Source organism: Musa acuminata, chromosome BXJ1-8 (assembly GCF_036884655.1).
Source record: "Musa acuminata AAA Group cultivar baxijiao chromosome BXJ1-8, Cavendish_Baxijiao_AAA, whole genome shotgun sequence".
Taxonomy (NCBI): domain Eukaryota; kingdom Viridiplantae; phylum Streptophyta; class Magnoliopsida; order Zingiberales; family Musaceae; genus Musa; species Musa acuminata.
In genome coordinates, this window is record NC_088334.1 from 45203133 (window position 1) to 45226903 (window position 23771).

Genomic DNA, 23771 nt, shown 5'->3' on the forward strand with positions numbered 1-23771 from the left:
AGTACCCAAGAATCCCATCAATGTGAGGTTTGATGAGTGTTGATATACACAGTTTTAGCGTGCGCAGAGCAAGTTGTTTCTATGAATGATTAACAATCTCTGTGTAATTAACAATGAACCTTTATTGACACTCGAGAAAACAATGCCTACGAGTACTACGTCAACCAATCAAATCCAAAACCTGCCAACCTAATCTTGACATCAATCAAAACGATTAAAGGAAAATTAAATCTTTGATCAAAATCAGATTGTTGAAGACACCAATACATTACCAGATCATAAACTCGCAAGTCTCGGAACAAGAAACATAACTAAAGGAATCATCTTTGAGCAAAAAGGCTTTGAGTCCAAAGGCAACCTAACCATGGCAGCAGCAGAGCTCATTCGAGCGGCACCTCGACGTCGCCGTCGCTGATCTCCGTCTGGAGATCCTTGGGGTCCTTCCCATCCACGGTGCAGCCGACGGAGACGCACGTGCCGAGGATCTCCTTGACGGTGCCAGCGAGGTCCTTGGCCATGGACCTGGGCCGCATGACCCGAGCGATCTCGACGACGTCGTCGAGCGAGATGTTGCCGTTGTGCTTGATGTTCTTCGTCTTCTTGCGGTCGCGCTCGGGCTCCTTGAGGGCCTTGATGACGAGGGCGGCGGCGGAGGGGACGACGCTCACCTTGGCCTGGCGGTTCTGCACCGTGAGCTTCACGGTGACGCGGAGGCCCTTCCACTCCTTCGCCGTCTCCTTGGCGATGTCCTCACCCACCTTCTTCGGGGAAAGCCCCAAAGGCCCGATCTTCGGGGCGAGGGAGCTGGCGGCGCCGACCTCGCCGCCGGTAACCCGGACGTAGACGTCGACCACTTGGGTGGGATCGAACTTGGGCGGCATCGCGGCAGCGGCAGCGGCAGCGGCGGTGGCGAGAGCTCCCGAGGTTTAGGTTTAGGATTTCGAAGAGACGCGATGGCATCCGCGATGGCTAATATATTGGCGTTCATCCTTCGGTCCGGTTCAATCCTCATTCTATCGAACCCGGTCGACTCTCATGGATTAATAGGGTTATGACTGGACTGGGTCGATGGTTTCAACGACAGTGTACGGACCTATTCAAATGAGATTGATGCATATACATATTAATCACCATTAGCTACAATTTTAGTTCTTATATTTTAAAAAATTACATTGATATCCATGTAATTTAAAAATAAAATATTTAAGTTTATTTATCTTAATAACATAAATATAAAAAAAAATAAAAGATAATTTTAACGTTCCAATTGATGGTGATAAATAACATCAATAGTAATGGACAACGACGTTGTTGAAGGTCGTAAGTGACTATTGTGGATAAGGAGAACAACGACGAGAGGTGAGAACTACTTTATATCTGCATCGACGTTGACACATTTACCAAACAACATAAGGATCGCTTAACAATTATGTCGAGATCGACATAGATGCAGAGCAATTCTTACATCTCTTCACTATTTTTCTTATCCACAACAGTCATCTACAACCTCCAGTGGCATCGTCGCTTGTTACCACCGATATCATTCACTACTACAAATTAGAATGTTAAAATCATCTTTTTACCCTTTGTTTTTGTATTTTCATTAGTAAAACCAATATCACTAGGATAAATGAATATAGATATTTCACCTTCAGAAGATAAATATAATTTTGAGATGCTAAAGACAACATTAAATAAGTGAAACCAAATATTTTCATTGATCAACAAAAACATATTTGCTAGATTCTCTATATATTTTTCAGCATTTCATGTCAAAAGAAATTAATAATATAATTTGATGATGATTTGATTCAAATTCCTAAGAATTATTAAAAATAGAAAATAGCCCATGAATCTTATTTATCTATTAAAGCTTGGAGTCACTAATAAGATCTATCATGATTATAAAAGTTATGGATTTATGTTTTGAACCAGAACAAAAATCAAAACATATTACAATTACATCAGGCAATACATTATGTTCATACCTAAGTAAATTAGCTCATCTCCCCAGCTTTCTGTTGAGATGATTCACATATACATATTAGGAAATCTTGAAGCTTTCGGTAACAGAAGAGTGGAGTTGAAATTAACTAAGAATGGATCTCCAACATCAAAAACTGCAACTCCTGATAGGATCCTACTATTACCTTGATTTGGATGACTCACCAGCACAATTTCTAATTCCCCTTAGGAAGTAATTGGGTGGATTTGTCATCCTTTGCGGCTACTCGAGTAACTTGCTTTCACCATCAGCTGTGCAGTTCGAAGGTTGAGACTTCAATATTTGAACAACTGTTGTCGGGGAAAAACAACCATCAGTGTCACTGCATGGCCAATTTTGTCATTCCAAATGATCATACGATAATGTCATTCAAAGCGATCATATGATCCAGCCGAAGGGTTGCCTGAGTTCTGATCTCCATGGCCCCTCAAGGGATTTCCACCATCTGAACTGTTGCAAGCCTGATTTGGGAGGTTGTTGTTCCCTAGATCGACATCCAAGCTCATCTGTTGGACTTCTTGTGGGGACAATATCTTGATGCACCGAACACAGTTCACAAACTCCCTGCACATTTGAAGTAATTATGCCCCATCACAACAGAGAACCATTGGTTTAAAGCTAAAAAAGAAAATAGCACAAGTACTAGTTTGCATAACATCAGTAATAGTATAACTCTTTACAACTCTTTGCTGTTGGTTTTTCACAGGCACTTCAATACTTAAGTAGCAGACTTCCAACTTAAAAGTCAGTTTCTTAAGTTTAGATGGTTGGAGCACTTGGGTCACTGAAAGGACTAGCCTCTTTTAAATGTGATACACCTTGCTTTATCATTACATAAAGTCGTAGATAAAGATACAAGTATCGAACAATCCCAGAGAGTATCGGTATTTATCTTTCTAAAAAATTGATTCTATATCCCAATTGATATGTACTTTCCTCAGATATTCGGAAGTTCTAAAAAAAATTACCTTTTTCCAAAAGACATACAACAGGGCACTTGAACACATGATAATAATTTACTTACATGGTCATGTTATTACCCATGTTCTTTCACATATAAGTGGAAAAACATGAATATTTTTCCAGTAAGTGTCTCCTAAACCATAATGCCAAACAGAAGTTTCTAGATCCCTAGTTACCACTGTGTATTTTTTTCAATTTTCAGAAAACCTAGAGTGTTGGCATACTCTTTAATCCAAAAAATATATAATAAAACAATAAAATTATGTAAACTTACTCCCATGGGTCATCCCCCACAAGGAGAACATCATTCTCGTGATCTACATAAACTAGCTTCCAGCCAATTCTTTGCCGATCTTCGAGCTGCCCCTCTATACTGAACATTCGTGCAAGATCATGTTTCAGCTCATCATAGCCTGAATAATGTGTGACATCTATCGATCTACCAACAGCTCCACGCTTGTATACCTACAAATAGAGTCACAAGTTATGTCACAAGAAGAAAAAGTAGAAATGGTGAGTTTTGATATGACCAAGATGCAAAAATCTTAAAAGATAGTTAATATCAAATTTTATTTCTATAACTGTTTGCCCAGCCAGTTTGATATAGTCAAGCATTGAAGATTTTTATACCGTATCATGACAGATCATGTTTCACTCAAGAGGTACCATGAGAATTGGATCAAATCTACATTCATCACTAGAAAATTTACCCTGGAGATTTGACACATCTCTGAACTCACAGAACTTACTGTTGCCATAATAATTTGCTTGCTCTACATTTTGGCAATTAAAATATAGAAGTTTATGCACTTGGACAAAGTAATTTTATTGATCTGTAAAATTGTCATGTAAAAGAAATACAAACTGATCCAAAGTTTCCAAATTTTCAGATTAGAGGAGCATTATTTTGTCATATGGTAATGCTAAAAGAAAAAAATGTCATAACATCCAGAACTGAAACCACAAACCTTCGTGTAAGTGCGCATGCGTTGAAGTGGCAGTGGTGGAGTCGGTACCCAGGAATTTTTGTTTAAGAAACCATTCTCATTAGTTGTTGAATTAATAGAATTGAATGCCATGTCTGGAACTCCGAATGATTGTGAAACCATTGTTGATGATAGCTCTTGTTGGATATCTTTTGAGGTATTATAATTGGCAACCACATTTCCTGCGATATGATTCTGATACTTTCCTGAATCAACATTATTAATTAGCAAACTATCAGTGGCCAGAGGTATTCCCAATGAATCATCAATATTAACTCCAAATAGGAGACTATTTCTTGGATCTGTGCCCTGGACATCAATATCTGGAAGTGGATCTCTTAGCATTGACGGTTGATTGGAAGAAGAGAGAGGTAGGCTTTGACGCAAAGGTCCATCAGTCTGAGATAGGCACACTGAAGTTGCAGAAGAGGTTGTGTCCAAGCAATCCATTTGCACTGCATTGCTTATGTATGTCTGAGGGGCAACAACAGCCTGATTTTGCACCTTGGAAATTGGGATCAAAAGCTTCGCGTTATGTACATCTTTAGTAATTTCCTTGGAGATGTCAGGATTCACTGCAGCAGCTTCGAAGAAGTTTGGACCAAGCATTGTAACTGACTGAGACATCTTTTCTGTTGAAATATTGCAGTGTTGGGTCCTATTTAAAATTGAATCGGGAAGAATAACTACATTGTTTGCTGAAGGTGATGTAGAGCAAGATGGGATGTCATCTGTAACTCCCGACTGTGCCCTCCCAGCACCAAGCAAACTGCCACTAGCACGGATCAGATTGGTTGCTGGTGAGGCAGGAAGAAATGCCCGATGCAACTCACCATGTAGAAGTTGCTGCTGAGGAGGATTTTGTTGTGGCTGGTTCTGAAAGGTTTGTGGCCTTGCAACCTGTGAAATAGCTTTTGCACATTGTTGCAAGATTGCTGGCTGCTGAACTTGTGCATGGGAGTTTGATAATTGCTGTGGTACATCTATGGCAGCTTTCTGGTATTCCTGAATTTGAGAATGTTGAGGCTGTTGCATTCTGGACTGTGAAAATGACTGCTGCTGCTGCTGCTGCTGCTGTGGCTGATGGAGTTTCTTTAGCAGCTGCAACTGAATGTGTTGGTCAGATAACTGTTCATTCATTTGGCTGGGGACCATAACAGGGGTCCTACTTTGCTGTTGCTCATATTGCTGCTGAAGTTGCTGGTGGTGTTGCTGTTGATGTTGCTGCTGCTGAAGCTGCTGCCTTAGTTGTTGCAGAAGCAGTTGCTGAGGATGTTGCTGATCTTGTGGGAGACTGGATTGTGATAGCTGATTGTTCTGAAGCACTGGCTGCTGCTGTGGCTGCACTTGAGTCTGGACCAGTACTTGTGGCTGCACAACATTGTTGTGCCTCTGATTCGGTAATGCTTGGTTAACAAATTGATGCTTTGTCTGCACGGTTAAATCTGGCATTTGTTGTGGTGGTGCACTAGCAACACTCAACTGGTTCAGTGGAATTGGCACCTTAACGATTTCATCAACTTCTTGGGCTTGTGGAGGGAACCTGTTAGTGTTGAACTGTATGTTATTATGCTGCAATGTTTGAGGGTGCAAACCATACTGCCTACAAAGATCAGTTGTGCCAAGGTTCTGCATAACTGCTCCATTAAGGGACTGCAAAGTTTCTGCCAGCAGGGTTTGGTTAGCTAGAGAGGGATTCTGCTGCAAATTCATCCATTGAACTAAACTTAGGCCAGGCATTATAGTGCTCTGAGTTTGAGAATCCTTTATGCAGATCTCCTCTCCAAGCCAAGGCATTGCCCTCTTGAAAAAAATTTCCATTTCTGATGATTCATCATCTGCAATAACAACTGTCAATTCAGCATCTATCTCATCATCCATTTCATACCTTACTTACCAAGTTCATTGATCAAGATTCATCTACAATTTTCACCTGTCCTGCTTACTGTCTAGTGACTGGATTTCCACTTCAATAATAAGTGGTTCTTCTCCAGCCACTAATAAATCAATAAATTGTTTCTTATGCTACAAAAATACCCATTCTCTTTTTCAATGCCAAGCACTTTAATGTGTGACCAGTGATGTCAACCGACAGCTGAAAAAGCACAGCCCAACACAAAAGGCTCTAGCTAGTGTGAGGTTAGGAGACGATTGATGTACACAGCCAATTCTCAGCAAGCAGAGAAACGGTTTCTATAACTCACCTCGATAAATAGGAGCAACTTTACTCTAAATAGAACTCAGTGGTGAAAAAGATAACCCCACAATTGGGAGTAAGCACTTCAATGTTTGTAGAAAATGCTTACTTAAGGCTATATCCTGCAGTTTGTTAGAATTTACTGGGGAAGAGAACTTAAGAATGTTCTGCAAGGATGTAAATCCACTTTTACTAGAGGATTGCTGTTCACGGAATATGCATCAAATACCTGGCACTCCTGGTGGTATGGGTCGCTTTCTAAAAAATGGTGGAGGACAGATGAAGAAAGGAGCTACTACAGGTTCAATATCCCATATAGAGACTCTGTTGCGCCTCTCACCTGCTGCAGACTCATCCCATCCTACCTGTCAAGGATGCAGAATGTCATTAGTAGGGAATAAATTGTAAAAAGATAACGAATATAATTTATTAGTTAGACCAAAAGCCTAAGACTAAATGGATTTGAAACCCAAAGCACAAAAAATCATTGATGTTCAATGCGAACCTGCAAATTGCACCATTGTGAGTTTTTCCACCTAACAGGATCTAGATCGCTAATACCTGTGATTGTACCCATGTACCTGCAGTATTTTTAGAGCAAGTTTGCTTATTTGATCTGATAGGATAGATTTGTGGTGGATGTCGTATAAATACCAAAAGATTATGCTGAATAAGAAAGCAGTTGTCAGTTTAGAAATAAGAAGTTTAGCTTATTACATAAACAGGAATGCAAAACCAGAATAATGTTGCTAAAGCTGGTTGCCTAACTGATAGGTGCTTAAGTTGGATCCACAATTTAGGCAATAACTGACCATTCAAGTATATTCTCAAGTGTATTGCATATGCAACACTTAAAGTGCAGAAAGAGGCAAGACAATCTCTTTAAAAGATCGAGTAGTCTCCTCCAGAAGCCCATCGACAATTAATTTGTGTGTTAACCTGAGTGTTCCCCAACTATATGCAAAATATTCAAGAAACCAGTATATGCTGAACTTTGTCGAATCCCAATCTCTCCTTGGCATACATATTTTATTTTGTGCAGTTACAGCACGAATATCATGTCCATTAAGACAACTTTACAGTTTCATAGTTATTTTATTTTATGTGGAACTTAAAAGTGTAATTTGATGCCATTTGATTGTCGTTGTTGCAACAAAATGTTTAATTTATCGAATTGCATTTTGTCAAGAATAAAAGGTGAATTTTCTTACCATCTAGGCTGTTTCAGTGTCTAATGGAGAAAGAAACCTAAACTAGACCAGTTTGAGTCTACCATTCCTACCAGACTTTTTGGTCACCATGACATCCTTGCACTAGAATAGGCATCAATACACATCACGTCGCATCAATGAATATAAGCTTCATACCTTCGTGTTCCTAATTCTTCGGTTTCGAACATCATACGAAAGCGCATACCCAGTGATATTTGGTTGCTATATACTGCTTTCTGGTACTTTGCAAAAGGAACAACAAACTCTGAAGGACTAGCCCTGCAGAGCAATGTTAGTCTATCACTGTATTAACAGATGCACATGAAATTAGACAACTGATTGCACCAAATTTGTAGATGACCCAATTTTGGCTTTTCTAATAAGCAATTGGAAAAAACATACCTTGGGTTGTAAAATACAGTGAATGGGCTGTGATTGGCGGCAGCATGGGCTGCAGCAGCAAGAATCCCAATATGCATACTATCACTTGAAAGAACCGATGATGATATGTTAGTAGGTTGCCTGTTAGCACGCCTAATGCCTAAAAGAAGCTGTTGTTTTTTATCCCTGAACATCAGAACAATGAAGGAAAAACACATGAGATTTGTCCAGAATATTGATCTTTCAGCTTTAAATTCTACCTGAAATTAAGAACAAGGAAGAAGGGACAACTGGTATCGTGTTGTGGAGAATATGGAAGAAACAATCATAAATCTTCTATTAAAATAATAACCAACTTGAGCATGCATTCTTAGATAAACCAAAATTACCTCATAATGTCTGGATGACTGTCATTCTAGATGCAAGAAAACATAATAATAGCCTTGGTGCACATCATACAGTTCAGGTTAGACTTACCGAATAAATAAGACTGAATCACCAGCAAAGAGCCTCTTTCCACCCACAAATAAGCTCCAACCAGTTGTGAGCAAGTGCCTTTTGGGTTGACCTAGATTGCACAGAAAGATCGTGACCTTTCAAGAATACCAAGTCAATTAGAAATGCAACAGTCAGAGCATGTTCAGCAAGTCATCACATTTTAGTCGTTTTTACTATTTTTCTTTGACTAAGCATCAAAATAATAACCTCTAATATATGATCTACAGACTAAGAATTACACAAATTCATTTGACTTTGTGTAAAAAAATAAAGTGGACAGGAACATTGACTTGAAAGACCCGTAAAATGATCCCTTTTTTGTGTCTCACCTCGATAGATGTGACGGAAGGTCCACAAATTATCATGCAAGTCTCTCGCCTGCAGTTCTTGAGAAGGTGGCTGCATTGAAAAGTCCTATAGCAATTGATGGATTATCAAAGAACTGCCTTAAGTGTTGAATCACATGCAAGGATTACATGACTAGATTTTCTTACAAGAGGAGGAAAATTTTTCTCTGCAGCACGACGAGGTACAGAGAAACCTCCATGAGTGCTTGTATCACTTGCAGTAAGTGTTTTACAAAAGAATTCTGTCTGTGGCCTGGTTTGTTTTAATGCAAGCTCTGATGCTTGCAATGCCTCCTTGTCATACTGTATCAAGAAGAAAAAAAGTGAGCCCATGAAAGGGTTTAAATGATTTCAGAGATGCATCTACTGCATACAGCAATGACTAATGGGTTTCAAAGTACGAGGTAGCAGCCACTGTATCTGCTTCTTCCTTCGAAACAGAATTTGTCCGTATCGTTATATATCAAGTACATTAGCCATGCAACCTTTATGGTTTTTTAATTCTAAAGCTAAAAGCCATATTTCTCAAGTAATTTTTCGGAATGGAGCTCTTGAGCAGCACCAGGAGATAGAAAACTCTCATGCAGCAAAGAATTAAATCAGGGTGACCTAATAGTCATATTTCTCTTTAGAGTTCACACTTGTTGTTTTTCTAATTTTGGTCAACATTTAGTGGTTAATAGATAGAGTACCAAGTACATGAGATGACTTTGATGTTGAGCATCTCCACATCGAATTGCCACCTGACCACCTACATCTTTTTATCCATCTTAAGCTAGAAGTTGAAAGCTTGGTTGAAGCATCAAAAAACAAGACATGATAGACTCACTGAGTTGGCTGGCTGAAGAGTCATTTGAGCATAAACTTCATCTGTCTCTAGATCCGCCTAAAGCATTACAAAACCAGCAATTGAAATTAATGTCCACCACCGAATTTAATCATAACTTGCATTGTTGTGAACAAATAAATATCAAGAAATGGTGGCATACATGCAGTGTGACATTGTGAAGAAGGCATATCAACTTTGAGGGGAGATTTGGATAATTTGGAACATGAGCATCAATATCCTTTTGCATAGAAGCTGCGACCTGAAATTGTATGTGTATATATATTATGAATCTAAGCCATGTAAGCGAAGGCATATAACAAATCTTTTCTACCAACATTATGGAGTACAATGGCAATAAGACAATTTAATTTACTTCATTAAAGAAATTTGATTTTTAAGTATCATGTTTTAAACAACATAGATAATTTTCTTATAGTAGAGTTTTGATAACTTGGGCTTATAAAAGGATAGCACGCATCATAATGCATGAACAGTTGCCAAGTAGCTCATCCACTGATCGAGTCAAAACAAGCCAGCTGTCAGTTCCATACTTCCTCAATCTAGTTCCTAAAATATTCCTCAATTATTTACTTCATATGAACAATATACACTTCTATTATTTATCAAAACTTTATTAGCTTAACCAACTGCATTTACACACATAAATTAGATTATTGAACAAAAGTGAAAATCTAATCTAGTGCATGTATTAATTGCTGAATCCAATCGACATCAGATTCAGACTGTCTTAAACAACGACCAAAACCTAAAACTAACAAAATATTTTAAAAAAATTCAAAGAAAGTCAAATGTTAATGCAAGTGCAAGTCCAAAAATACAAACTACAACCTGATGGCAAAATAGTTCAGTTGTGGTTTTTAAAATTTATTCATATGATCCAACATTATTCATCATGAAAGTGGTTTAGTGATGAAAAAGCTAGGGAACAGAGGAAATACAGTAGCCACAGGAAAACCTTGAAATAAGTTGGCATATATATAATTTTTTTAGATGGACAAAGAACAGTTAAATAGCTTTCCAGCATATATAAATTGTCATTTTCACCATACAGTAGTCACAGGAAGGCCACCAAACATTCAAAGGCAGGTTCTCCACTATCATATATGATTTACAGAGATGACACATGTCCAATATGAAGTAATGCACAAGATATGGACCAGAGACACTGAATCTTATTTGCAAACAGTTTCTATGTATAGCAGGCTAGCTATCAACAATGAAACAGGGGTCATTAGGAATCTAAAACAATCTTGGCTCATCCAACTGTAGGATCTGAGAATGACATGGTGGTGGCCTGGCTTTCCTAATTTCACATAGAAGCCACAATTGGATATTTATAAGATAAAACAGATCCAGCTGGGTTGTGTCTGAAATGAATGGTTTTCTAAACACCTTTTCTCTTCCTCATACTCGAACATAGCTTATGTTTTAAGCTACAAATATGATGCAGAAAAAAAGAGCACCACTAAAGAAAAAGAAGGCGTAATCATGCCAACAATTACAAAGAGAAAGGCAAACATCAACCCATCTTTCTTGTTTTGTTCTCTTACCAAGCACAAATCACAGAGTCGACAAAAGACAATAAAATGGAGCAGTGAGGTCTGGATACTATGTAGAAAAATATTCACAAATGATGGAAGATCAATCAAAAATAGGGTTTTTACTGAACAAGGAAACATGAACCACCAAGAAGCAATCAAAGTGATTCCCATTCGAAACTGGATTTGATTTAAGCAAATACTAATTCCGAATAATTAAACCAACTACCGAACTGTAGTTCCTGGTATCTGCAGATCTCCCAAAATACCAAGACAAAGAAGACCCATTTCGCTTCATTTAGAAGCCACAAGACCTTAAGAAGTTAAAGAGCTTGTCAAATCCGTTCGTAAGGAATTAAATGAAATGAGTCATTAAAAGATTGAAGAATGGCATGCCAAAAAGTATCGTTCAGAAAACGGGAAAGGAAACAAGTCAACATAATTTGTAGGCGAGAAAAATAGGAAACAGTGCACATGAAGAGATGAATGATTTCTGTAAGAAGCTTCACTAAAGCTTCCAAGCATCAAAAGCAGAAATCTTTTCCCAATCCGTAGGACTTGGTCACGCTAGGAAGCAAGCAGGGAGCGGTGGCCACGCTCCTGCACACATCACAGGGTTCGCAAGAGCCCCTTTGCCTTTCTCTTCTCTTTACCTGCTCGCTGTGCCCTTGCGGGAAGTACACGACGAGGCTCCCCACCGGCGGCAGCATCACGAGCGGCCCCGCGCACGCGTGCCATAGCTCTGGGTTTATCGTATTCCTGTCCCCTGTCACCGCTACACGCGTCATCCACATGCCGCCACCGGCCGCAGACAAAACAGCTAAAGCGAGCTGGAAAATGGACTCACCTTCGCAGGGGTTGGGAACCGCCGCTCCGTTGGCAGCCGCCTTCATCTTGCTCACTCCGGCGAGCTCTGCCGCTCACCCTTAGGCCTCCGCTGCCGCTGCCGTGCGGCTCTCCATGGCCGCCGGAGTGGGGAGCTCGTTTCCCGGCGAGACGGCCGGTCCAACGGCGACGGTTTCGGCCCTCAATGGGCTCGTCTTCCGACAAGCGAAGATCCAAAAAGACGAAGAAGAAGCGAAGAACACGAGACCAAGAGAGAGAACAACACCACGAGCATTCCTTCTCGGTCCGAAGGCCGCCTCCTATTTCTTCTTCCTCCACTGGCGGATAATATGCACTTTAGCCCCCGCCTTTGGTCTGTATTTTTTCTTTAACCCCCAGAGTAACGAAGTTTAACCGCGAGAGAAGGACCAATCCGTAATTGTATCTCATAAAAGTGCTTTACGACAATAAAACTCACTTCAAACATCCATGGGTAAGTCAGCGATCGTAGGGACCCACTTACGCTATCCAATCACAGGTCAGGCGGACTTGGGGTGACGTCGCAGCGTCCGCCTTCGTCCGTTTGGCCTGCCACATGTCGAGAGAAGAGTGGCGAGCATGGCGTGGTGGGTATATTTGTCTCCGTGTAAATAGCAGGTCGAGTTCTTTTAATCGGTGCAAGCGTGTGAGCTCTCGTTATTACCACTACCACACACAGTGTTGTAGCATTAGCAATTGCCTTACCCTCTCTCTTAATTGCAGGTTAAGGGAAAGCTTTATCGACAATATTCTATAGTGCATAAAGGTCTCCTTTTCACTTCGATCACAGACTTTAATTGGCATCCATGACACGTAAAATGCAGTGATGTTATGTTGCGCCCAACACGTAGACATCAGCCGCACGGAACTGTGGCGTATAAGGGGACGCCCGACGCGCGTACCTAATCCGACACACACGCAGCTTTGTGGTACTCTTTTGGAGGCGGTGGCAAAACCGTGAATAGAAGCGATCACGATGGCAATCATGCACGAAGAACAAAGCTAACAAGCTTAACACTCCCAAGTCGTCGAATTAGGCTTCAATAATCGTGCTTAGTTATACGGATCCGCGAGCTTAACATCATCGAACTCGGGGTGACGTGGCGCGTACGGTTCGGCGCGTGCCTTCCTCCCACGTGGACAGCGACGCGACTCGCGTCCTTTTGGCTGGTGAGGTAGTAACACGGAATAAAACGTGGGAGCCACCCTGCTCACAAATCATAAGGCCGGTAGGCCGTCGGGTCTGAGGGGACGCGTAGCGATGTATTTAGCGTTTTATACGCACTCCTCCGGAAGGGGAGGGAAAAGCACACTGTAGGACCCGCGTGCGGTCCGGCATCGGACCGCCGGTTCGATTTTGCCGGCCCGGATCGTGGCCTACCGTCACCCACGAAAAGCGATGCGAAGCAAAAGCCCTGCTTCTGGTAGCAGGAATCGGAAAACACAGGAGGAAACAGAGATGAGTGTGGCCTTACATGTCTGCTATGTACATGTGCCAGAGATCACGGCAGACCAGGCAAAGCTTGGGTGAGTTGTTGAGGACCTCCCTTGACTGGAGATGGCCATGGGCATCAGGAACAGTGCACGCAAACAGTGGCTGTTCATGTTCATCTGAAGCTGGAAGAAGAAGTCAGGAAACACGCAAGGAAAACAAGGATCGGTATGGCTTAACATGTTTGATAGGTATCAGATGTCATGAGCTGCCACAGATTAGGACACTGGAGAGAAGCATTGATGAGCTGCTGCATGGCTGTTGGCATCAGCAGCAGTGCATGCAAACAGTGGTTGTTCATGTTCATCTGAAGCTGGAAGAGGAAGTCAGGAAACACACAAGGAAAACAAAGATCAGTAGCCCGTGATGTTCTACAGAAGAAAGAGCAGATGAATGCTTCAGCTGAGTGTCATGAATAAACCCTAAATCAGCCTAAACATCAGAATATATGACATCTTGTATGATGAACTGTTTCTGCAATAGAATGCATAAATCAATCTATGCATAGATTGGTCAATATCTTTTACTTCTGAGCAAAGAATAAGACATAAATCAATCTAACTTACATTCCCTGGTCAACTGGGATTCAAAATTCTCTTTGTCTTACTAAACTCAGAATTAAATTCTTGTATAAAGAACTAACTTTGTAGATCTTTTAGAACTCCATCAGGAAGCTTCCTCTGAGCTCCTTCTCCAAAGCATTTTTAAATGAAGGGTCCTTGATTCTTCTGTATGAATGGTTGCTGAATTATCTGCAGGACATATCACTTTTAGTATCATTTAGGGATCCAAATCATAGGAGAGAAGTACAGCTAATTTGATGCTGGAACAAGAAGAAGAATCACTCTACATCTCCCCATTAAAATATATATTTACTCTTGCTTACACTATACTGGAGCACGTAATAGATTATTGATTCATGTCCTGTTCATCCCAACAAAATATATATTAATCTACCGTTCCAATCCATGCCCACTTCTCCATCTCAGATGTATTTTCTCAAACTAATACTGTTGCTATAGTCAATGATGATCTCTTCACATGGATGTCTGATTGTATTAGAGATGAGAGATAAAGGCATGACTCCGTCATCATCTTTTGTCAAGCATCAGTGGGTTACTTTCTTCCGAAAGAAGATATTCTCTTGATGGACTGTTTGAGCTAATGCCATGCATGTACATGAATTTGCAACCACAAATCGAAGTACTTTTACTATCACAAAGAATAGAACATGTCACATGGTGTTCAATGATCGAAAACAGTCACTAAGATAAGTTTCAGACACCACCTGTGGTTTGGACTAAAACATAAAGCAGATCTGCCCCCATCTACCTTATGAAGTCTGTTTCCACAGCTCATCTTGGTAATGAATTCTTCTGCTACTTAGTCATGTCTTTTTTTCAGCATTTTTGTCATCTAAAATGTTTAATTCACTCCTGCATGAGGTGGGGGGCTACCAAATGCTTATTCTTTGGTAACATTTACTACCCCCACAAGCCACCCACATGTTCATGAGCATTTTTATATTTTCAACTTATATAATCTAATTTAAATTTTAAAAAGGGATCCCTTCTGTCAAGAACATGGTTTTGCTGCAACAGTGGTCACAAGGAACATATATAACATTTAATACTTGAAAATTATCACATATATGTTCTTTGTACAGCTAGAACAGAACAAAGCAGATCCCATCTGCAGCATTGGTAGCTGCACAGAATTCCACAGGTCACAGAGGTCAGAAACCTGATGGAAACTCCAGGCAATGGTAATGTCTCTGTGAAAAGTTTAATGTTGTATGGTATGGAGTGAGGGGAAGGCAGAAATGATTGATTGGATAGTGAATGAATTGGCCACCTTCCAAAGGCTCTACAACTGGCTTAGCTTTCAGTAGGCAGTAATATTCCCCATGCAGTTAAAGGATATGGAATCAGATTACACTTGGAATATGAGTCTTGTTAGGCACCTAAATGCTTTTAGAAATAAAAAACATCATAATTGCAAAAAGAAAAAAGAGCATGAGATAGTCATGATTGTCTTAAGCATCATATACTGATAATGAGGGCAAAAAGTACTGGAATGATGTTTATAGACTTTTCAGAATAAGATACTTAAAAACCAAAAGCTAAGCATGAAGACATTATATACATTTCTATCATTTTCAGTTTTTATTGATAAACAAAAAAGATAAAAGCTCTATAACATCAGATATGAGAATTTTGATGAGGTTCCTTGGGCTAAACTTGGAAGAACAGTTGATTTAGTCCTGGGGTTTTAGTGGCTCAGAAAATACCACAAGGCAAAGTTTCATACCATCCATCCTATGCATTCAATTCTGGATGTTGTATGCTGCAATATAGATCTTCTCATCATGTAGCCATCTATAGCCATATGTGAACCCTTCACCTACCAACCATGTCATGTCCAATACCACCAGTTTCAACTACTTTTCCATTTGAAGCTAGCATTGCTGCCATTAGACAATATTGGACACAAATGCCCCTATATGTCCCATGATGCTATCCAATGCATTTAATATCTGTTCACCATGGTTATTCTGTATAATGAGTCACCATGTATGTGCATATCAGAGTGACACTACTGGATATACTTGACAGTACAGTATAAGAAATCACAGCTTTCCAAATGAACTTGTGGAGAGTAACTACAAAGATGAAATCCTTTAGAATTCAGATGCTTCAACTAAATAGTGTTTTCTGGAGACTATGGTTTCTTTTCTCAGAACATGCTTAGTTGATCTTGACTTTATTTCTGACACTGAAAAGCCATCCACATCATTACATGTGGCTGAAATTGTGATTTGTATTTATAATTATAAAAGATGAAACATTTTCAAATGCATTACAGGAACTTCAAGCAAGTAGATAGCTGAAGTAATTGGATCTCTCAAGTCAAATCTATACATACTTTTCAACACCATCATTGATGAGTGATGTTTTTTGTGGTGCATTTTGCAATCACATTTTTTAGTTGTTAAACTGATTGAAAGAACTAAGATGGCTTTAAATTAAAAATATACACATACATAACTTTTACTAGATATCTACAAGTAGATTAGACTCCATTATTGCAGAGTCATATACAACAAGACTATTTTGAATCATCCAAGATCTAAAAGCATTATTTTGCAGATAACCAAAGCAGAATACATGTATCAGTTGATTACATGAACTAGGTCCATAATAAGTATGGAAAAAAGGGATCTACTATTTGTTACCATCAACACAAGTTAGCATTTTCAACAATATGGTGTGACCAATGGCCTCAGGGATCAACAAGAAGCCTACTAATTCCTTTGATTCAGGCAATTTGATCAAATTACAAATTAAATAGATCTCTCTGCTGTTCTGGATTCATCTGAAAAGTTGGATTTGGTGTATCAAGCAGAAGATTAAAGGCAACATGATACTTCATTTTATATTAAGTTTAGTTAATAAGCTTTAGATAATAAGGAGCATTAGAAGTTAAAGACATTAATAAATCTGATAGGTACTTGCTGATAACACAAACCTTAAACTGTATAAAATATTACCTTAAAGAGCTATTTGATAAAGAGTAGCTTCCAAATTTAAACAAAACATCTCAGTTAGTGGTTGTTGGCAACTTATTTTGCTGATGCAGAATCAGGTTGGCCACCATAAATACCAACAGGAGATTTAAAAAAAAAATGAAGACCAACAAGCTTAATCCATAGGTGCTACCATCTGATCTACACTAAAATTTTTGGAATGTGGTTGAACAACAGTTTTCTATATATTGTATCACCAGCTAGGATGTTTAGTATCCCTAGGACTTAGAGAATCCATTGGTTCAATAGACAGGTCTCTTGTCTTCTGGGTGTTCCTCAGGGAACACTTAAGTATAGCATGTCTCTTGAAATGAGACCTCATTGTTACCAGTCCTCAGCTGGTACAACAAACCCTGGAGCATGGAAGAAGTTGACCAAATGCAGAATCAGAGAGAGAAAAAAAGGCAGGAATCCTCCTCTTCAAATTATGGATCAAGTTGGTGAGAATATTGTACTATGGGGCTTTATGTGTTTTTTACCAGTCCTTTTGAACCTCTCTGTCCAATTAGTTTGTTCTTTTCTTAGCCATCAGAGTTTGGAATATGATGATAAAACTGAAGGCAGAACATTGTATTTAACACTTGAATTTGCATTTACATCACAGATGAGTTTAGAGATAAAGAGGGGGTGACAAATTCTCTTACTGTAAAAGAACAAGTTCTTAGTTAAATGTAATATATTGAAGAGCACATGCAATGAGATGAATAATGAGTGAATCAAGTGCTGACATTTGTAAATTAGATGGCCTGACATGATCATAGACCCTGGAAGGTGAGGGGAAAGACTCCTTTGATTCATCTATTAACATCACATCAAATTATAAGGACTGCACCTTAGGACCACCTTGTGCTAAAAGGGACTGACCTCTTCTGTGGCATATCCTAAAACTGATTAAAGGAGGCTATTGAGAAAGTGAAGTAAAAAGAATATGCACGGGGAATAAATTCAATAGGTAAATAAACCTATTATCTCTTTTTAAGCAAAGCAATCTCTTAATTGTTTCTTAATTATCTTTTGTCATTATTGTTTAATAAATTATAGCTTCTTAAAGGCATTCTTCTCTTTGAGTGAACAATGTTGACCTTTGAAACTCTGTGGATTGATTATTTGAATTTTCTGAGAGTGTCAGTTGTTAATGCTTGAAAATAATTGAGGTGATAGCGGCTGGCAAAATAGAACATTCCTTGAAAATGCAAGGATCAAGCTTTAATGATTACAGCAGAAGGAAAAAGTTGATGCTGCATATTTCAGAACAGCTTAATCTGGTTGTAGACTGCATAAATTTCTTTGTGAACCTAGCAAGAGCTACAGTGCATTAATTTAGATACTTCTTGAACTCAAAAGAGAAAGCAGAACAGGAGAAAGAATTCAATAAACAAATGCATTTAACTGAGTACTATGGCAGTTTGTTCAAATCATGTGTGACTAAAGAATTCAATAAACAAATGCATTTAACTGAGTACTATGACAGTTTGTTCAAATCATGTGTGACTAAAGAATCATGACATTTTTTAAGGTCAGTTCCTTGAGTATACTGAGTTCTGAAAGTTAATTTGCAGTCTTTTTTTACTCGCTTGAAGAACAGTTGTTTTATAATGTCTAATGACTTTTAATCGAAACTAACAGCTTAATAAAAGCAAGTTACAATTTTTCTAGTGATAGGTACCGGAGTATTCAGGGTCAATATATGCAGTCTTAACTATTCTTTTTATGACTTAAACATTGATGCTTCATGCCATAAACAATCTTACTATCAAATTAAGTCTCCTAAAGAGGATGATTTAATATATTACTATTGAAAGATGGGTCAGTACCTTCTTTTTTTTTTTAAGCATAAAGGATAGAGATCCCTGGTATTTTATAAGAAGTGAAGGATTTATTGGATGTTTTATTTGTTCAGATTATGCTTCCAAATTAATATTTTTAATTAAAGAGTATAAGCTTTAATATAAGAGAAAGATTGTTCTCTTACAATATGAAAGATCAGGTTTTTGAGTCATAAAATTATTTAAAAAAAAAAAAAAACTAAGATAGCGTATATTAATCCTCCCCAAACTTTTCATCGGCGAAAATCTGGTGCATGGATATGTTCTTTTTAATCGATGATCAAAAGAGCCAATCAAAAACATACATCCTTTTCCATTAAATCCTTCTCTTTCTTTTTCATGTTGTCTTTATCTTTTGTCCTAGCTATTTATTCTGGTCCCTCAATTCTTCAAAATTGTACAGTCTCTGTAACAGCAAACTGATATACATAAATCCCTTTTACCTTATATTTCCAAAACAGAAAAAAAGAATAAAGAAAAAAATGTCAAATGAGGTCTGGTCCTTTTTGAAAAGTCCAACTTTTGCTTTTAAGACTCACTACTTTTGTACTTTGACATGATTAACTATTCTATAACACATAAAACACTATTGAGTATGCACAAAAGCACAATTATGTATTGTGACTCAGCATCTCTATTATACCTAGAAAAACTAGAGTATGTATTGATTACACATGCACCACAGACAGCAAATAAAGTTATAATCTATTATATGATATCATTCTCATACTTGGGATCTTCCTCTTTTGTTTTCTTCACTCTCTCTTTTTGTTGGTATAACAAAATTTACACTATTTTATGTGCTCAAAAAGATGCACAGAAGAAAAACCCAAAGTCCATTAAATGCAAGATCTAAGCACCATACATTCATCATTCATCCACCCAACTCCACAAGAGCCAGCTCACTTGACTCAGACCACAATGACACCACATCACCTAAGGGCTGGTTAGCAAGTAGGGCATCTTCCCTACCTGTTGAAGTGGACATTTCATGTTCTTGTGACATTGAATAGGGCCTGAAAAGAATGAAGACAGACCAGGTTCTGTCCCACCTGATTAGTTGATCCCCATCTTTCTTTCATCCTCTACAACAGGAGATCAGCTGGATTAGGTTGATCAGGGGAAATAATAATCATAATGTGTGAAGAGAAAAAGATGCTAGATGTTCAGTTTGTGATTGAGGACATCCATTATGTAGGACAAGCTGGTCAAGAACTAACAAAGCCTTTTCTTTTGTAATAATAGAGGAATGAAAATAAGAAGATAATAAGGAGTTATTTCAGGCAAACAACTCCCTAAAACAAATATCGTATTGCATCATTCCATCTACCTTTTTTGTTCTTTGAAGGGGATAGATTTTCATTCTTGTAGAGATACAATCTTGATCAAAATCAAATTTGATTTGTTCCTTTTTATATATGTTTGTTTCCTTTCTAATCTAAAATATTAGATCAGAATTATTCTAAACATTCTCATGTGAAAACTAAAACTTACAGAAATCTTCCAATTGATCTACAGTGGCCTTCTGCTGCAATTGGACAGCTGTTTAAAGGCAATTTTGAATGAGGATTTGATTATTTTTTTCACATCAAAATGCACATACAACTTGATCATGTGGAATTCAAGAGCTCAAGAACTCAAGCAGAATCTGATCCTTGTTTTTCCTCACTTTTTATTTTCTGATAATAAACCATTGATCTAATGCTCCACAGGGGTGAATGCAAAAATCTAGTGATAAAGACCCAACACCTGCAATAAACAAGATTGTGACAAGCCATAATCAAGTCATAAATGCCTAACACTAACAGCAAAACCACCATATCATCCAATTCACCATCATGCTATCCGCATTAATTTGCTCATATGCTACCCTGCTGTCCATCTTGTATGTATTCACCAGCATTCTTTAAAAATAATCAGAATATCCATGTAATTATCCAAAACTCAGAAATATCTGCAGAGTGATAGTGACTTGCCTGACAATTTTGCAATCAACTAAAATGAATGCATGAGATGTAATGATATGGTAAATAACAGAGCAAACAACACCTGGATGAGAGTAGCTTTAGCTGATAATGAGGGGGAGAAGCTGTATGGGTTCCTCCCTCTGATGTCTAAAAGATGCAAGGATTGGATGTCACATGAGATAATATTGCAGTGGCCTTCACTATCTGCAGTGGCCTTCTGCTGCAAGCAATAATCTCACATGAGACTTCATTCCAAAACCTCTAAATTAGGTAATATTGCTTAAAAAAATATTAGATAAAGTTTCGAACCTTCTATCCATAATAATTATTAGGTGTATCTAAAACTTCATCCGATAAATTTAGATTCAAAGTTTGAAGAACTTGGAGTTATGATTTGGGCTAAAATATGAACTTTGATTTGGGTTTGAACTGAGCTTGCAGTTTAGACTTGGGCTTCTCCGAGGACCAAGATAATTATATATATATATATATATATATATATATATATATATATATCATCTAAATTTACATTGGACCTCTCTCAACTTTATTTGTTTGCACATTTTGATAGGAGGGATAATTTTTGTATTTTTCTTCTATAAAATATTTTTTTCTAATTTAGTAAAAAATAATATCTATAGCTGAACACAAAGATAGCAATAGGATCAACACAATACCTCAGTTGAAGAATAGGGGCACATGTGCATCAAATCAAGTCGACGGCTGTGATTACATGATGTTTCTGGTAGCATTTGAGATCAAGTCCAAGTGCTCGCCAAGATTAGCGCCTCGAATTGATCTGGACTCGTATGTATCTTTGATTGGCCAATGGTCAATCTAACGACCCATCACATGAATCATGATGTGGTCCATCAAATCATCGACGCATGATTGATCCGGTCCAATTCAAGTCCCCTAACCAAATCTTATGTCACGTGATCTGCACGTGGTCGAACTGTATCGGCGAAGAAACTATAATGTGATGGGCTTTTTTGTCCATCCAGTATGGTGCGTCTACTATAAAAGGGGAGAGGTGGGGGTGACGAGGGCCCGTCCATTCCTAGGGTTTGCACAGCTTCCGGTCGGCGCGAGTGAGGAGACGCGGAAGGGCGATGGGCGTGTTCACCTTCGTGTGCCGCAGCTCCGGCGGCGAGTGGAGCGCGAAGCAGCTCTCCGGCGACCTGGAGGCGTCGGCCGCTTCGACTTTCGACCTCCAGCGGCTGCTCGTCCAGGAGGCGCTCGCGGTTGACTCCACTGGCGGCGTCCAGTCTTCTTTCTCCATGGTCTCCCCCTCTTCGGCCGTCTTCCAGGTGAGAGGCCTTTCCTTGATTTCGCCTAATGTGTGTCTCTACTTGTCGTCGATCGCAAATTAATCTTTATCATAGATAGGCTTACAACAAGCTCTTATCTTCCTTATTTCTTGTGATCAATTATGTTATTAGATTTTTTTCTCTTTTGTAGTCGGGAGGTCATGAGATATGTATCTTGTCATTGTATTTAGGGAAAGGTTCGTCCTTTGAGCAAGAGAGGTAAGGTGGGAAGAGGTTTGAGAAAGCTTGAAAGGGCAAATTATCTGGAAGATGCACTATATGTACAGTAAGAATGATCTTAAATTAGTGATGGTTTTGCGATAAGTAAATGCTATCTGGAAGGAGTATGCTGGATTCCTCTATTATAGATATATACTTATTGGATGTTCCAGAGCAACCAGAGATCGAGCTGGGAATTATTGTAATGCTTAAATATGTGTTATTAGTGGCAAAGCGTAGGAGACAGTTTACACTTCCTGAAAACATACATCTTTGGTTCTTTGGGGCCTTACTCCATCAGTGTTTATCCTAATCTAAGGACGCATCAACCTTTCCTACGCATTATATGTTATATTGGAAGATCAATGGTTTGTCACTCCGAAGATATTACTCTTGGGTTCTTCTTTTTTATAATTATCAAAGTTAATTTTGCCTAGTAGCTGGTTACTGCTTTTTTTATTGGTGTCATGGATCATATCATCCGGCAAATTATTATCCAACCTAAATAAGATTTAAGAAGATTGGTATGTGAACTTGGTTGCTTTACCAATGATTTTTTGTACTGCTTGCTTCTACAGTCTTATAAAATAAATGCCTTACATATGCTGTGTGTTAAGGTTCCTTTTGGTTGCTTGCACGCATTCGCCGAAGCGGGTTCAATCTTGTCTGATCATGTCCGATGACTCAGCCAATTGTATAAAGAATCGCAATTTGGATATTATGCTTCAAGCCATGTCGGCTTATTTCTGACAAAATCTTCAAATCAAATAAGTGACAAATCGAAACAGTAGAAAGTTCTTTTTGCTTATTCAAGAGTCTTCTTTTATGCCTGGTGCCCATGGTGATGCCCACAAGATGTCTCTTTTTATCTTGTGAATCTCTTTTTCATGTGCTCTTGTATGGGCATGTTAATCATGTTAAACAATGTTAGAAGCATGAGCTAATTTTGTATGTGTGCTTATGTTCATCATCATGTTCAGCTCTACTGTGGGCAGGTTGTGTTGAGAGTAATATAAGTTGCTTCATTACAGATATCAGTTTGTGTATCTCCCCTCAAGGTTATTTTGCTTCTGGACGTACAGGTGATAATTGGGGGAGGTGGTGGTGGAGCATTTATCGGAGCTGGTGCTCCAGGTGGCGCAGCTGCAGGATCTGGTGGCGGTTCTGCTGCTCCAGATGCACCTCCCACTCCCGAGGAAAAGAAGGAAGAGAAAGAGGAGAGCGACGATGATATGGGGTTCTCCCTCTTTGATTAGTTTACCAGTTTGGATGGTGTGCTATTTTTGATCTTTTGAAAAATTCTTGATTGCTACCTTAGAAAATTAATGAGTGATGTTATGCTTTGATTTATCAATTTCAGTCAATAATAATTTTTTGAACTGTCGTAGTATTGATTTATTATTACTATTGTATCATAGTATGTGTCACAATTGGAAGGCCACTACTGCACTTTACAGAAGATCAAAGGTTGATATATTGTCTGATACATGTAGTAATAGAAGCACAGGAGGAAAAATAAGCAAAGCGCACT

The 23771-nt window shown here is 38.7% G+C and overlaps 3 protein-coding genes across 5 annotated transcripts; 1 reads left to right on the plus strand and 2 right to left on the minus strand.

Annotated features, from left to right (window-relative positions):
• Positions 1-214: 214 nt before the first annotated feature.
• LOC135588145 (large ribosomal subunit protein uL11-like) lies at positions 215-954 on the minus strand. Its single transcript, XM_065080133.1, has one exon. It carries the CDS (start codon positions 879-881, stop codon positions 381-383), a length of 501 nt encoding a protein of 166 aa, XP_064936205.1. The 5' UTR covers positions 882-954; the 3' UTR covers positions 215-380.
• A 938-nt stretch (positions 955-1892) lies between these two features.
• LOC103995171 (auxin response factor 19) lies at positions 1893-12107 on the minus strand. 2 transcript variants are annotated; one of them, XM_065080134.1, is made up of 14 exons: positions 11824-12107; positions 11630-11742; positions 9578-9676; positions 9418-9474; positions 8736-8891; positions 8571-8640; positions 8221-8311; positions 7765-7929; positions 7519-7641; positions 6657-6732; positions 6381-6516; positions 3937-5792; positions 3243-3433; positions 1893-2569 (listed from the first exon to the last, which is right to left on the minus strand). In XM_065080134.1, the coding sequence occupies exons 1-14, from the start codon at positions 11867-11869 to the stop codon at positions 2371-2373; spliced, it is 3378 nt and encodes a 1125-aa protein (XP_064936206.1). In that variant the 5' UTR covers positions 11870-12107; the 3' UTR covers positions 1893-2370. The 2 variants fall into 2 exon arrangements, with proteins under 2 accessions (XP_064936206.1, XP_009413972.2); XM_009415697.3 differs by having other exon boundaries at positions 8571-8655.
• Positions 12108-21747: 9640 nt separating this feature from the next.
• Positions 21748-23619, plus strand: LOC135588147 (large ribosomal subunit protein P3-like). Of its 2 annotated transcripts, none has more exons than XM_065080135.1 (2): positions 21748-22021; positions 23272-23619. In XM_065080135.1, exons 1-2 carry the CDS (start codon positions 21824-21826, stop codon positions 23494-23496), a joined length of 423 nt encoding a protein of 140 aa, XP_064936207.1. In that variant the 5' UTR covers positions 21748-21823; the 3' UTR covers positions 23497-23619. The 2 variants fall into 2 exon arrangements, with proteins under 2 accessions (XP_064936207.1, XP_064936208.1); XM_065080136.1 differs by having other exon boundaries at positions 21750-22021; positions 23323-23619.
• The last annotated feature ends 152 nt before the right edge of the window (positions 23620-23771 follow it).